The sequence below is a fragment of the Mytilus galloprovincialis genome, chromosome 1, assembly GCF_965363235.1.
Source record: "Mytilus galloprovincialis chromosome 1, xbMytGall1.hap1.1, whole genome shotgun sequence".
Lineage (NCBI taxonomy): Eukaryota > Metazoa > Mollusca > Bivalvia > Mytilida > Mytilidae > Mytilus > Mytilus galloprovincialis.
The window spans coordinates 21862893-21877723 of record NC_134838.1 but is presented as its reverse complement, the minus strand read 5'-3'; the positions used below and the strand labels follow the sequence as shown (position 1 = coordinate 21877723).

The 14831-nt window shown below is 31.2% G+C and overlaps 1 protein-coding gene across 2 annotated transcripts in view; it reads left to right on the top strand.

The window, feature by feature from the left end:
• LOC143069111 (uncharacterized) overlaps positions 1–13164 on the top strand; it is a 76003-nt gene extending 62839 nt beyond the window's left edge. The window contains exons 1-4 of one of the 2 annotated variants that reach the window (XM_076243578.1): positions 11–162; positions 8056–8131; positions 11682–11839; positions 12888–13164. In XM_076243578.1, the coding sequence (XP_076099693.1) occupies positions 102–162; positions 8056–8131; positions 11682–11839; positions 12888–13078 (486 nt within the window). In that variant the 5' untranslated portion in view covers positions 11–101 and the 3' untranslated portion in view covers positions 13079–13164. Of the gene's footprint in view, positions 1–10; positions 163–8055; positions 8132–11681; positions 11840–12887 lie in introns of those variants that run through there. The other variant, XM_076243585.1, reaches the window with a different exon arrangement.
• Positions 13165–14831: the final 1667 nt, after the last annotated feature.

Genomic DNA, 14831 nt, shown 5'->3' with positions numbered 1-14831 from the left:
ATAATACGTTATACAAATATTTAAACGTTTTGAATATTTATAAATTTTGTACCACTGTGACATATTTAAAATCGAAAGAAACCACATTTATATGTTCATGAATGTTTAAAATGACTACTCTCAACTGGATTATCATTACTGCTGTCTGTATACTAAATGAAGGTATTTATTGTTATTTAGTTTTATGTTATGTTATGAAAAAACAAAAACCACGGGAGTTCTGACATTGCAAAGTTAACACAGGAAAGGGTTTTATATAACGTATTAATATGATTAAAAAAGAAAATTACTTGAATTTTAGTCTTGCTCAAACTTTTGTTTTTAGTGAAATATTATAATTTGAGTTTGTCTATTCGTCAGTTTTCTTTTTAACCTGGTTATGTCAGTCTTTACCCGACGGGTTCTGATTGTCCTATGTTGAAAATTCTAGAAAATGCAGATAAAAATTGACCGAACTTGGATTACAGAGGGAATTAGACATATACGTCCGTATATACCAACTATACAAATTCAAAGCCTCTGGTAAGACTTATGAATTCCAATAGACAAAGACATGACGCATACAAACTTTAACAAGTAATTCAAACTAATTTGATTCTAACACATACAAGGTGATCAAAAGGATATAAGTTTTTAGTTGTTAACTCTCGTTGTGACGTATTTTAAATTTATATCCATTTTATCATGATGTTTATGACTCTTAATAATAAAAGCAGGCAACAACAACAACCATTGTTGATTTGAACCGTTTAAATAAAGGTGTAAAGAAAGAATTTGGCCTTATAAACCACTACTTACTTAACACATTTAAATGGCTTGACATACATAAGACTCAAATTGTTTAGTGAAAACTAAAAATAAAAGATAAATAAATGAAATCTGAAGTGACCACCATCGACACACATATAAAGAACACACAAGTTATTTTTATTAACTCTTTAATCTGAATTGAATTAACAACTAAATAATACCGCGTACTGAAAAGTACTAGCTCTTAATAATTTTGGAAAATGTGACTTAACTGCTCATACAATTTTGTACTTTTACATACAATGCACAATTTTGACCTTTGGACTTAAAAACGCATTGTGCTGTATATATATTTTGGGGTTTCTGTTTACATTTCTTATCCATGACATTTATTCGACATTTTTTGAACATTCAGTGACATTTTTAATGTGTAAAAGTTATTCGGTTAGATAGAATTTAACTTATTTTTCAATGCATGTCCTTAGTTATAGTAATAATATTATTGTTTCATATTTATTCTGTCAAGTTTTGAAACATTTGTTCTGCCAAGTTTTGAAACATTTGTTCTGCCAAGTTTTGAAACATTTGTTCTGCCAAGTTTCGAAACATTTGTTCTGCCAAGTTTTGAAACATTTGTTCTGTCAAGTTTTGAAACATTTGTTCTGCCAAGTTTTGAAACATTTGTTCTGCCAAGTTTTGAAACATTTGTTCTGCCAAGTTTCGAAACATTTGTTCTGCCAAGTTTTGAAACATTTGTTCTGCCAAGTTTCGAAACATTTGTTCTGCCAAGTTTTGAAACATTTGTTCTGCCAAGTTTTGAAACATTTGTTCTGCCAAGTTTCGAAACATTTGTTTTGCCAAGTTTCGAAACATTTGTTCTGCCAAGTTTTGAAACATTTGTTCTGCCAAGTTTTGAAACATTTGTTCTGCCAAGCTTTGAAACTACTGTAATCTTTAACAGTAAACAATATCACTCAAAGTAGTAATTTGATGTCTGGCTAAAACCTTTGTTTTCAGTGCAATGTTGTAATGTGAGTGTGTCTATTATGTAGATATAGGAAGATGTGGTATGAGTGCCAATGAGACAACTCTCCATGAAAGTAACAATTGATAAAAATAAATCATTATAGGTCTTCAACACGGAGCTTTGGCTCACACCAAACATCAAGCTACCAAAGGTCCCAAAAATTACTAGTGTAAAACATTGAAGTCAGTTTTCTATTCCTGGTTTTGTCAGTCTTTCCTCTGCGGTTTTTGATTGCCCCATTCTCCCCTCTGGGTAATGAATTTATGTTTCGGTGCTTTGCTTTTGCGCTTGTTGCCATATCATTTGAAACAAAAATACCTTCATTTGCGCCTAAATTACTGATAGATACAGGTCAATAGTAGAAAACAATAGATTTATTCCAAATATACTTTCAATAATAACTTTCTAACACAGTTTTTGTTTGCATTATAAAACATATTCATCAGAAAGTAGTTATCATAGCACAATGATAAAAGCTCTATACACTGGTAAGTTCTATTGATAACCATGGTTGTGTTCGTTCAAGTTTTTATATTTGTTGTTGTCTATATCTGTTGTTTTCTTTTTTTATATACACTTAAGGATGTATTCTTCTGACTTTTCAGTCTCGTTCAGTCTCGTTGAAATCTCGTTCTTGAATTATTCCCAACACATGTGATAGAAGTGGAAAATATCAATGAATTTTAAAAATATTATAATCAAACATAAATCTGTGAAAAAATTGTGTATTTACAATGAAAGGTTTTGCGTAATCCAGTTTTCAAATTTAAAGACCTATTAAGTCAGTACTTTTAGCCAAAATTTTGAGAAAATGGGTGAGGGATACAAAAAATGATTTTACAAGAATCATGTACATCCCATATCATTTTGGTCTTTTCAAATTTCTTAGATATGTCTTTTTTCATTCATTTATAACAAAAAAAGTTGAAATAATATGCATTTTGTTCTTAAAACTGAGAAAAATCACAAAAATACCAAATTGACAGCATGGTAAATTTTACACAAAAAAGCTTCAAAATATGATAAAACTTTCTTATATTAACACCTACCTATAGTTTTTGTAAGTAAAATTTATTCAGATTGGTCCACTTCATCTTTATAGAAAGTATGAGAAAAAGTTTAATTGTGGAACTGTGATTTTTTTCATTATAATAGCTCAAAAATAGGTAAAAATCGATGAAAAATGGGAAAATCATCAAAATTGGGCATTTTCAAAGGGCCGTAGCAAAAAAAGAAGTGCACCACCATATGATGTTTTCTTCACCAATTATTTTGTTACAGTCTTATAAACCCAAAAATCAGGTTAAGAAAAAAAGTTTAATTCTAGAAATTTTTGGCTCCTCAGAGGTGTACATCCTTAACGACTTGCTACCATTTTTAGACCATAAGATAACCTATGCTTGTAATCATTATGAATTACATTCTAATTCCTATATTTGAATTAAAATGTTTAATGTTGTGTTTCTGTTGTGTCGTAGTTCTCCTCTTATATTTGATGTGTTTCCCTCCGTTTTAGTTTGTAACCCGCATTTGTGTTTTTTTCACAATTGATTTATGAATTTCGAACAGCGGTATACTAAAGTTGCCTTTATTTGCCTCCGAATTAACAGTGTCCATCATGACACCCCAAACTGGTGAATATTATATAATTTTAAACTAAAGTGATTCACAGTTTTGTATTAGAAATGACTATAAGCTCTTTTGATTATCAAGGAGGAATACTTTAAAAAATATGCACGATCCGTTATAAGTTGCCTGTAAACTCGCGCAAATATAGGTTTAGTTTTTGGCACACATGAAATATAACCTTGTGGCGAAAATGAAAAGTTGGATTTTGTAAAAATTGGTGCAAATGCAATACGCCTGTTTCTTCATGTCAATGTACTTTTGCATATATATATATAGTTTGAGAATTTAATTTTTTTTAATATATATATATACAAACATGACTTTCAAATGTCCATCCGAAATAAAAGTATTCCATGCTAAAATGTTGAATTATAAACTCGTGTTAAAGGGTTTGAAGTGTGAAGTTTTACACTCACCCGACTCAGTCAGTCACATAGTCTATCGTTAACATTCAGATAATTCGTTCGTTTTGTTGTCAGGGCATAACACAATCCAATAACAGGTAGCCACTCAGTCAGGCTATTGTTATACAAATCCTACCAGTCACTGATTATCCATAAATGATGAATGACAGGTCCTCTACAATCGATTTTTGTTTGATTTAGGTCAAATTAAAAAAAGTGAAAGTGTTAATCTTGGATGAAAATCTCTTTGTTCTTAATGTGCTATAATATGGATAATGCACAACAAAGGTGTGCATTAACTACCTCAGATATACTACACAGTTCAAAATTACTCTGACCTTTCGGGGGGCGGACACGGGATTTTGATAGGGTGTGTAATTCAATAAAGTGAAAAAAAACTATCACCGAGTGTAGCGAGACTAAAAACCATTTTGTGACGATTTTATGCTAAAACATGATATGTTTTCTAATCAAAGGGTGGGACTTGCAATATTTTGTGTTCAATGTAAATCTTAAATGAGGGTTTAACAGTCAAACCGAATAAGAATTATTTTTTGTAATTTCTGCCAAAAAAGAAATATATTTTGAAATATCCAAATAAATAAAATCTGATTTGGATTAATTTTGTGCTTAATGGATTTTATTACGACTATATAGATATGTTTGCCTTTGTAAAGACTATTTTACGATCGAATTAATCAGACTTTATACATGTTTTCAAAAATAAATATAGTAGAAAAAAATTGGAGGGAGAGAGGGAAGTAACAGATTGAGGAGAGACACATTTTTTCCAGTTTACTTTATACTCTAAATTTAGGAACATCTCTCCTCGGTTCATCTCCCTGTAAGCATATAATTGAGGAAAAGAATGGCAATTGGTCTATACTCAATAACCCTTTCAATTTGATTTTTGTTACACATTTAAAAAGTACACCAAACGAAACTAAAACTAGACTATACGTCAATAAGGGAGCTACCATTAGATTGTTATCTGGGGGCTATGATGAAATTTGAAAAAAGGTAGGACTTTTTACATGTAGTTAAAAAGAGGCAGGATGACACACTTTGAAAAAAGGGCAGGATGACAATTTTTGTAAAAAAAACGTATGGATAAACTAACAAAATGCAGGACAAATTTTCTCATCCTCCCCCAACCCCCACCCAATCAAATCATTCTAATCAAATGGTAGCTCCTTAAGACAGCAATCAACCACAAAAACAAATTAAGGACATCTCAAGTATAGTTTTCAACAACAGCTAGGCGTCTACACGATATCGTCACTAATCTATATAAATATTGAGAACTTGCTATGAAGTTTAACAGAAACGACGATAAAAAAGAATCTACCTTTAAATCGCAATTCCCCAAATAATGTTAAAATTAAGGAAGAAGCCTTAATTTGAAAAAAAAATCAAAAAATCAATACTTACCAACCTTCAACTACATAAAAGCGTATTCCCCCTTTCCCTATAAAAAAAAACGTTCATAAGAGCCGTTTATTGCGGAATTTCGTTTATATATTTTTAAAATGTTCACGTAAATCGATGACGTCATGTGTTAAAACAGTTATTAACCAATCAAATCGGTTTATCTAATTTAATCTGCACGCTCAAGATGACCCTTTAACCAGAACACCGGGTTAAAACGAGGCACGTGAGCTGTGCAGATAAATGATACATACCGACTTGCTGGGTCAATAACTATAAGTTCTAATCACCCAACTTACATAAATCTCTCGTTATTTAAACTTAATTAGGTGTCTTAAGACCATCCTATCTTTATTCTACCCGAATATAGTGTGGATTTCGCTTTTTGCTCATTATTTTACGTGAAAATGAACATGAAATGAAACTCACAATCGGTTGTTAACTGGTATATAAAGAAAGTGTGCATGATTTAAAACTTTGAATTTCGTGTTCCACGACACGATGACACTACAAATTCAATTCTTATTTCAGTTTTTTCAGTAGCGTCCTTTTTTTTTTATATATAATTATAAAATCATGATAAATACATCTGAAATCATGCATTTCTAAACACGTAATTATAAAATTCTTAAACGATTTTAATAATTCATTTCGTCATGAATAAATGTTTTATCATAAAATTACTTTTACGATTGAAAATTTCTTGCGTCTGAGATAGCTTCGAGACACAACTTAAGGATGTTCTAAGAAGTCCATCCTAAAATTTGGTCTTATGTTGTGTCTTAGGACGAATCTTAGGATACTTTTGAGAACACCACCCCAGGTTTTCTTTTTATGGAAATGCACTGATCAAACTATTTCCAAATATATATATATATATATATATTTACGTTGATAACACATTTGGATTTGCATGATACATTTTTGACTGGGAGCAAATATGGTAAAACAAATAACAATATATATATATACCTATATACCTTTTTTAAAGTTATACCCTTAAAATATTCTTTAACGTATGTTTATTATAAAACGTAGTCAGCTAACTTGTTATGAACATGTTTTATTTTCGTATATATTTATACCATTCACAGTCGGCTTCTTTATTATAATCATGTTTGTGTTTATATTCGTATATAGTCATTCCAGTCACAGCGGGCTACTCTATCGTGATTTTGATTCTATATATTATTCGTATATTGTTATACCAATCACAGCGGGCTATTTATCATGATTATGATTCCATGGCCTGCTATTCGAAATCACATTTTATGACAATCTTATGACTATCATATGATATGTCATAGCATGTAAATCAAACATGCCCTAAGCTAGTCATACCTGTGATGCTCTTATGAACGTAATAAGTGAACTTACGTTTTTATTTTATTTCAAATATACATTAAATTAAAAAATAATAAACAAATATAAAATTAGAGCACAATAATAATAACCATTCTAATTATTTACGAATATTATCTTTTTATTTTTGTTAAAATTTTTGCATTATAATGAACATGAAATTATATATAAAAAGGAATTATAATCTGTTGTGCTAATAAGTTTAAAGGACAAGGTTCACTAATGGCACAAAATGGTCTAAAATATCAACTTTATCATAAAACACCAAAAAGGTCTTAATTTGGTTCGTAAATGGGTCTATTTCAAAAGTATAAATGCTAAATATATCAATTCTTTTCATAAGACTACAAGATATTCGCCAAAGTAAGCCCATTTTGGACATTTTGTCAAAATATGATGATTTTGTGCATTTTTTAGACCTAAAAGCTTTTGAAACACCTTGACCGCCACCTACGATCCAGAATGTGTTGTAACCAAAAGATTCAAATTTTGATATATATTTCATCAATATAAAAACTTTTTGGATCGTAGATGGAGGTCAAGGTTAATTATGCCAAAAACAATTAAAATTATGGACAAAAAGTACCAAATTTGACCTTTTAATACAAATTATGCTCATTTAAGTGGTCATTGATCCATAAATAGTAAAGGAAAGTGCTAGAAAAAATATTTTTGTCTTAGTAGTATTATTACAAGTATTTCTATGTGACATTTGTAATTTTTTACCCCAATTTAAAAAACATAAAAAAATCAGGGCCAATTTTAACCCTTCGTGAACCTTCTCCTTTATTTGTACATATTCACCGTGTATAACGCCACATGCGGGGTGTCAGCTATGTGTGACACGGGTGGCAGTTTTGAAGCTATAAAAAGAAGTTCAAGTATCAATATTTCTTTTTTGAGAATTGTAAGTACTTAATAATGTATTGCACGGAAGGAACTGAAACATAATCTATTTTCTACAAGCAGAAGCAGACGTTTTCAGTGCTCTGTTTTCTCAAACACCTCTAACTAGTTTTCCGAGTCACAGTCGGCTCCTTTATCATGATTATGATTCTGATTCATATTCGTTCATAGTTAAATCATGCACAGCCGGCTACTACATCATGATACTGATTCTGTTTTATATTCGGTTATAGTTATACCAGTCACAGCCAGCTACTACATCATGATTATAATTCTGTTTCTTATTCGTATATAGTTATACCATGCACAGCCGGTTACTACATCATGATTATGATTATGATTCTGTTTCATATTCGTATATAGTTATACCAGTCACAGCCAGCTACTACATCATGATTATGATTCTGTTTCATATTCGTATATAGTTAAACCATGCACAGCCGGCTACTACCTCATGATTATTATTCTGTTTCATATTCGTATATAGTTATACCATGCACAGCCGGCTACTACATCATGATTATGATTCTGTTTTATATTCGTTTATAGTTATACCAGTCACAGCCAGCTACTGTTATTACAGCTACTACTACTCCTACTACTATTGTGATTCCTCATATTCCTTGTGAGTATATTTAATTATATATATAAGATGGTTACAATATTCTTTGTTTAGAATATCTATTTTACAATAGGATCGCATACATTACTAAGAAATATTTTATACAGAATGCTTGTTAAAGAAAGCAAAATTATCGAACCTTCACACAGTAGGTCAAATGCTTTATTTGGGTTGCTTTTTACGCACAAACCGGTTATTTTTTTTCTCGAAAAAAACCAATATACGATCAATTTGATATTTCTGAATCTCAAAAAGAGAATGAATTATCATTGATATGGTCGAATATGTAAATAAACTGTTTACAAAAATTTTAATTTTTCGAAATACTAAGAAATTTCTTCTCTAGGGATAGATTACCTTAGATGAAATTGAAAAAATCTTTCCGAATTTGTGTTCTCAATGCTTTTACACTTCGTATTTTATTTGGCCTTTTTTCGAGTGTCATTGATGAGTGGACGAAACACATGTCTAGCGTACAGCAAATTAACCTGGTATCTATGATGAGTTTCAAAAAATGTGGCATGATTGCCAAAAAGACAAATCTCCACAACAAACCAAATGAGACAGAAAGTAAAAACTTTAGGTCATTGTACGGCCTTTAACAATGAGCAAAGACTATACCGCATAGTCACCTTTAAAAGGTCACAAATGACAAATTTAAAACAATTTTAACGAGCAAACAAACGGCCTAATTCATGTCCAAAATAATGAACAAAAACATATATGTAACACACCAACAAGAGATAATCATAATCATAAAAATTCCATAAAATGTATTCTGATCTAAGCGATATTTAACTTTTCTGACTATTAAACAGTTGCCAACATACAGTGTAATTTTTATATACTGTGGTCACAGACAAGCATCTATTGCTAATAACTTTTGTTAAATTATATCACAAAAAAAGCCGTGCAATGTCTATGATTTAGAAAAATTAGTATTTGAAAATACGTCTTGGATAAGTTTAGAGTTATTCCCCAATCTATTGCTTTTAGAAGGGTTGTTTTAAAATCTGTTCATCGTGTGCATTTTGAAATTATTTTTTCTAAATATCTCTTTTTTTATTAATTTCAAATCTATTACCATTTCATACAACTAAGTTTCTGAACATAATTCACGAAATCGTTGTCAGTTTGTCTAATGTTTGCGAGTGTAAATATCCTTTGGTACCTTCCGCGTCTCAGATCGTTTCGTTCTTGAAAATTACATAGCAATCTTTTATAATTTATGAACATATTACGTACGGTAGTCTATTTATTTAAAGTAAATTTTCCTTGACACGGAACTTAATATGGGGACGAAGTCCCAAATTACGGAAGAAAAATCAATAATAAAAAAAAAAAAAAATCGGAAAAATTTCCCGAATTTTTCATTCTACTAATGAACTCAAAATCGTTAACTTTTTTTTCAGATCTACTTCCTGTTCCGGTCTTGTTTGCATGAGACTTTGAATAAAATGTATATTTATCAACATATCAACAAATATAGGACGGATTCCAACACCCAATCATTTTTAATAATTGTTTGATATGAAAAAAAACGTTACATGATAACAGCGTTTCTTTGTTTACATTGAACATGACGTCATAACTTAAATAACGTCACAAGTAAAATCAATTACAACAGAACCAAAATCGGAAACGCTACGGTATTTCCGTTTCTTTTTTAACAGATTTTGAAGTTACAAAAAAATAATTCATACAGACTTCGTCCCCTTTCACAGGTAATGCCTGCCTCATATTATGGGGACGAAGTTCCCAATTACAGTAGAAAAATCAATAAAAAAAAAAAAAAAAAAAAATCGGGAAAATTTCCCGAAATTTTTATTGTACTAATGAACTCAAAATCGTTCAAATTTTTTTTTGTCGCTTTTTTTAATTCCCGCATTTGCGCAGAACGCAGAAATCTACTTCCTTCTTCCGGTCTCTTTGTCGTGAGACTTTGAGTAGTCTAGTAAAATATAGGAACTCAAGGAACACAATACCAATATTTCATTTTTAATAATTCTTTGTCTTTGATATCAATTAAAGTTACCTGATGCATTGCGTTTCTTTGTTTACATTGAACATGATGTCATAACTTAAATAACGTCACAAGTAAAATCCCTAACAACAGAACCAAAATCGGAAACGTTACGGTATTTCCGTTTCTTTTTTTGAACAACTATGTAAGTTACATACAGACTTTGTCCTCATTCACAGGTAATGCCTGCCTCATATTACATATACCAACATTCAGACATGGACAGATTTTTTATTCATTCTAAATGTCATTGTTTGTAGGGACTCATGTTTAAAACGGAACTAAGCAAAGAGTATAACGATTTAAATTTTGAAATTGCCGAGTCTTCACACAACTGTCCATTGTTTTAGAATTAAAGCAAATATGAGAGACATCGTCTTTCAAACTGTGACAGGTTACCGGAAATATTAAACGCACGAGATAATGTTATGTAAAAGCACTATTGTAAGTGTCAAGTACTCCTGAAAATATGTTTAGGAAACATAATGATAATGGAAAAAGACAAGTACTTTGAATGGAAAACTGTCAAAATCCTGTTTTTTTGTTAAACTTACACATGTTATAGAGTATGCGGTTATCTCACCCCACCCTTTATTTCTATATTTTCTGATGTCGTTTACTTTTTGTTTTGAAATATCTCTCCATCCCAGACGTCAAGACAATATTTTTGTTCTTATGTGAAATTTCAGAGCCTAGATTTCATTTTTTTCTATTTTATCGTCGGTTTTGCTTCCACGTCATAGAAAAAGTCTACTGCGCTAGGCCAGCGTGACGTATTGTATGGATTTTTTCTTCTTTGTCACTTTTATGGCATTCATTCCCTACTCTTTTGGGTGTCAAGTGACCCTCGGCACCTGCAAATCTGACGGGACATTTGGTGATAGTAGTTTTTTCGCGATGAAGACAATTCATTTAGATCTTAGTTTTTCCCAGTTAGGGACATTGCCGTGTCTGACTCTTTTGACCAAACTAACAGGACTATATTGGTTGATACGGATGTGATTTTGAAAAAAATCCATATGATTTCTCAATCAACAAGTTTTAAATACAACAGATACATTGAATTCTTGTAAATTTAAAAAAAGTTTGGTGTACGGAAATATATACCACGCGTGTTTACATTGACTCCAATTTGAAGTGTAGACTATCCGACTGAAATCAATATGTTACAAAATTTCCATCCAGCAGTCAAAAGCTTTCCACAATTCTGACTAATGTATTATCATTCATTTGCGTATTCACTGTGTTATGTGTATTCGTTTTCAACAATTGTGTCTTATTAAGTAAAGTTCAATGAAGACAATAGGTCTGACTGAAGTGGCCTGCTTATTGTCAAAAGTAAGGTGAAATGTAAGCTAAAACAGACAAAATGAATATTTGAAGTATAATCCTTATTCTAGAAAATTTAAAGGATGTAATGTAATGCAAACCAGAATATCATATATTAGAAATAACCTGGATGGGTTAATTTTGCGTAAATATAGCAAATGAAGTATCTGTTTTATCATATTTGTAACTTGTACATTTCAGTCCAACTACTGCTATTCCCGGGATAGTTGTTGGTTGCATCATCTTTGGAGTTATAGTTTTTGTTGTAATTATGGTTGTATGCAAGCAGATGAAGACCAGTGGGAACAGAGGCACCGTTGTAAAACCAACTACAAGAATTACTACTGTCCAGGCTCCACGTATGTAATACAGTAACTATGAGAATTGAGAAAGGAAACGAGGAATGTGTCGAAGAGAAAAATATTCGACCAAAGATCAAAAAACCTTTTTAAGGCAAACAATGGATTTTTAACGCAGCGAGAAAATCCCGCATCTGAAGGCGGGCTTCAGCTGGCCCCTGAACAATACTTGTGTTGCTGGTTATTTATGCTGTTTAAATTTTCCTTTTATCTATTATTGTTTTCAAGATAAAAAGCAAAATGTGAAAAAGTAGTAAAATTTGTCATTTTAGGGCAATTACACCAATAAGAAATTGTCTGACAACTTTGACGTAAAACATAATAGGTAAAACTCAACATACTGAACATTTTTGCTCCTTCAGACTTTCTTTTTTCATAGCGTATTTTAAAATAAATTACCAAACTTACATTTTACACCTATGTTCTATCTTGGTTGGCGAATGGGGTCATCAGACACATTTTTGAAATGATGATTGTGGTCAATTTTGGTTAAATTTGGGTTTATAGTTTCAAAGAAGATGATCTTTGTAAAAGTAACGTGGTTCGTCGGGCCAAGTGAGCTAAAAATGGATAATAAGCTATAGAAAATGAAAAGTGATCTCTTTGATTGCAAAGTATTTAGCTTCCTACAAAGATAGAGATATAAAAATCCGGAATTAACATTATTTGCAACAAACTAAGTTAAAGATCAGTGTAAACTGGACCAATATCAGTTCAATTTATGAGTTTGACTGTCCCTCTGGTATCTTTCGTCCCTCTTTTCCGATTCTGATGTTACATAATTTTCGATCTTAAGATATATCTTAAGAATTTCAAGCGAAAACAGTTCTTTAACATTTTGTTTGATGTTGCTACGGTTTAAAAAAAATATATATTTGTACTTTTTACATGCAGAGAATGTTTCATGAAAAAATTGTCATATCTAAATCAGTTGGATTATATACTATTTATTTTTCTTCATTTCATAAGTAATGGTTCAAATTAATATCTTTATTTTCATTTCTTCTAATTATAATTATTTTCCTACTTTATTTTTTGTGTATTTCAGCTCCAGGACCATCTTTTCAGCCAGCTGGGATGAGTTATCCCCCACCACCAGGACAGAATATGGCATACCCACCTCCCCAGGGACAGTTTGGTTACCCACAACCTCCTCCTCCTGAGGGACAATTTGGGTACTCACAGCCTCCTCCTCCGCCAGCTTATGGAGGTTACGGAGCACCACCACCGAAGTATTAGACATTAATGTAAAGGAAAGATAATCAAAACTCACAAGTCTTCAAAATACACAATATCTCAAATCTATTAAAGGATTATTACTGCTATGCGCTGTGTTGATGATGATTTTTTTTCTGAAATATTTCCCATATGACAGTCGCATCAAATTCCATTATATTGACAACGATGCGTGAAAAAGAATTTAAACAAAGACATGGTGGTTTTAAAAGGCAATTTGCACAGTTTTGAAAATTAAATTCCGTATTGCAAATAAATTATTACAAAGACTTAAAAAAAGTTATGTGAGAATTTTAATAATAATAAATAATTTATTTTAAATGTGACACGTCTTCTGATTAACTGGAACATTTTTTCTTTTAGCTCATCAAAGGTTTTTTTTTTATGATATACTCATTAAAAATGGAATTTAGAGTTAAATAAAACGGAATATTTGTAATATATTTTTTCTGTCTATTCAAAATAAGGTAAAAAAAAAGTGGTGCACTGCCACAGATTTAAATAACCTGCTATAAATGACCATTCATAACAAATAAATCAACCATACTACAAGCAACTATGAGCAATGAATTGAAATTCAACTGTCCTATTTAGTGACTTTATTGTCTAAGAAACAAAATGATTAACAACACGAGATAGTCCGAGCTGTACCAGTGCAAAAATGTTTGCTCAACATGTTAATCCCTGACAACGACAGATTTTACACACACACTATTAATCTTGTGATGATGCACGTAACAATTTAGCCTTCGATGAAAATGTGTTAAATTTCGAGTGAAAGTTAAGTCCTATTAGTACGGCGGCTTTGTGAAAAATTGTGCACATCCTGCTACAAGCATGAAATTTGGCATATACCTTCCTCAACCATTACTCTTTTATTTCAGAAAGGGAGGCATTTGAAAAAAATGTCGCACTTCCGGTAAAATCCAAAATGGCGGACTTCATACTTAAATCAGCCCAATATCGAAGGCTAGTAAGCGAAAAGGTGTTATTATCATGCTACTATCATAATATTTGGTACAAACCTTTGTTTTTTACTACTTTTGGATATATAATATAGATTAGATGTCTTGAAAAACCCTACTTCCGGTAAAATATAATATGGCGGACATTGTACTAAAATAAGCTTATTTTTTAGAGAGGGTAATTGAAATATGTTTAAACGTGTTACATAGTGCAGGAACCTTTTTTTGGTGCTTCTCATGGATACAATGTATAAGACATTTTTTTTAAAAACCCTTACTTCCGGTAATATCCAAAATGGCGGACATAGAAATATCAATTTCTTATTTATATATTCAACTTTTTTCAAAATGTAAAGAAAATGTTGTTTATTGTGGTGGTCATTAAACTTTTGGCTTTAAGTTATCCTCAAAACCCCTTATTTTTTTCTGTTGTAAATGTTTAAATACAAAGTTATCACTTCCGGTAAAAAAAACTAATCTGGCGTAAACTTCAAAGATGAGTCCTCAATCCATATCTTCGAAGTAGAGTTTTGGATAGATTGATTAAAACATAATAAATTTACTAAAGTACTAAAACAGTTTTAAAACTACTTCTACCAGTCGGCCAAAAATACATGTTTATTCACGATCACCACAACATTTACACAAGGCAGTCTACAGGAGACCCGATTTTTCACATTAACAACGACCACATCATCCTTTCTTACATCCACATGTACAAGCTTCTGACAAAATGATGAGGCCTCAGAAAGAGTTTTTTTTAAAAAGGATCTTCTTTGTCCCTTCGTCAT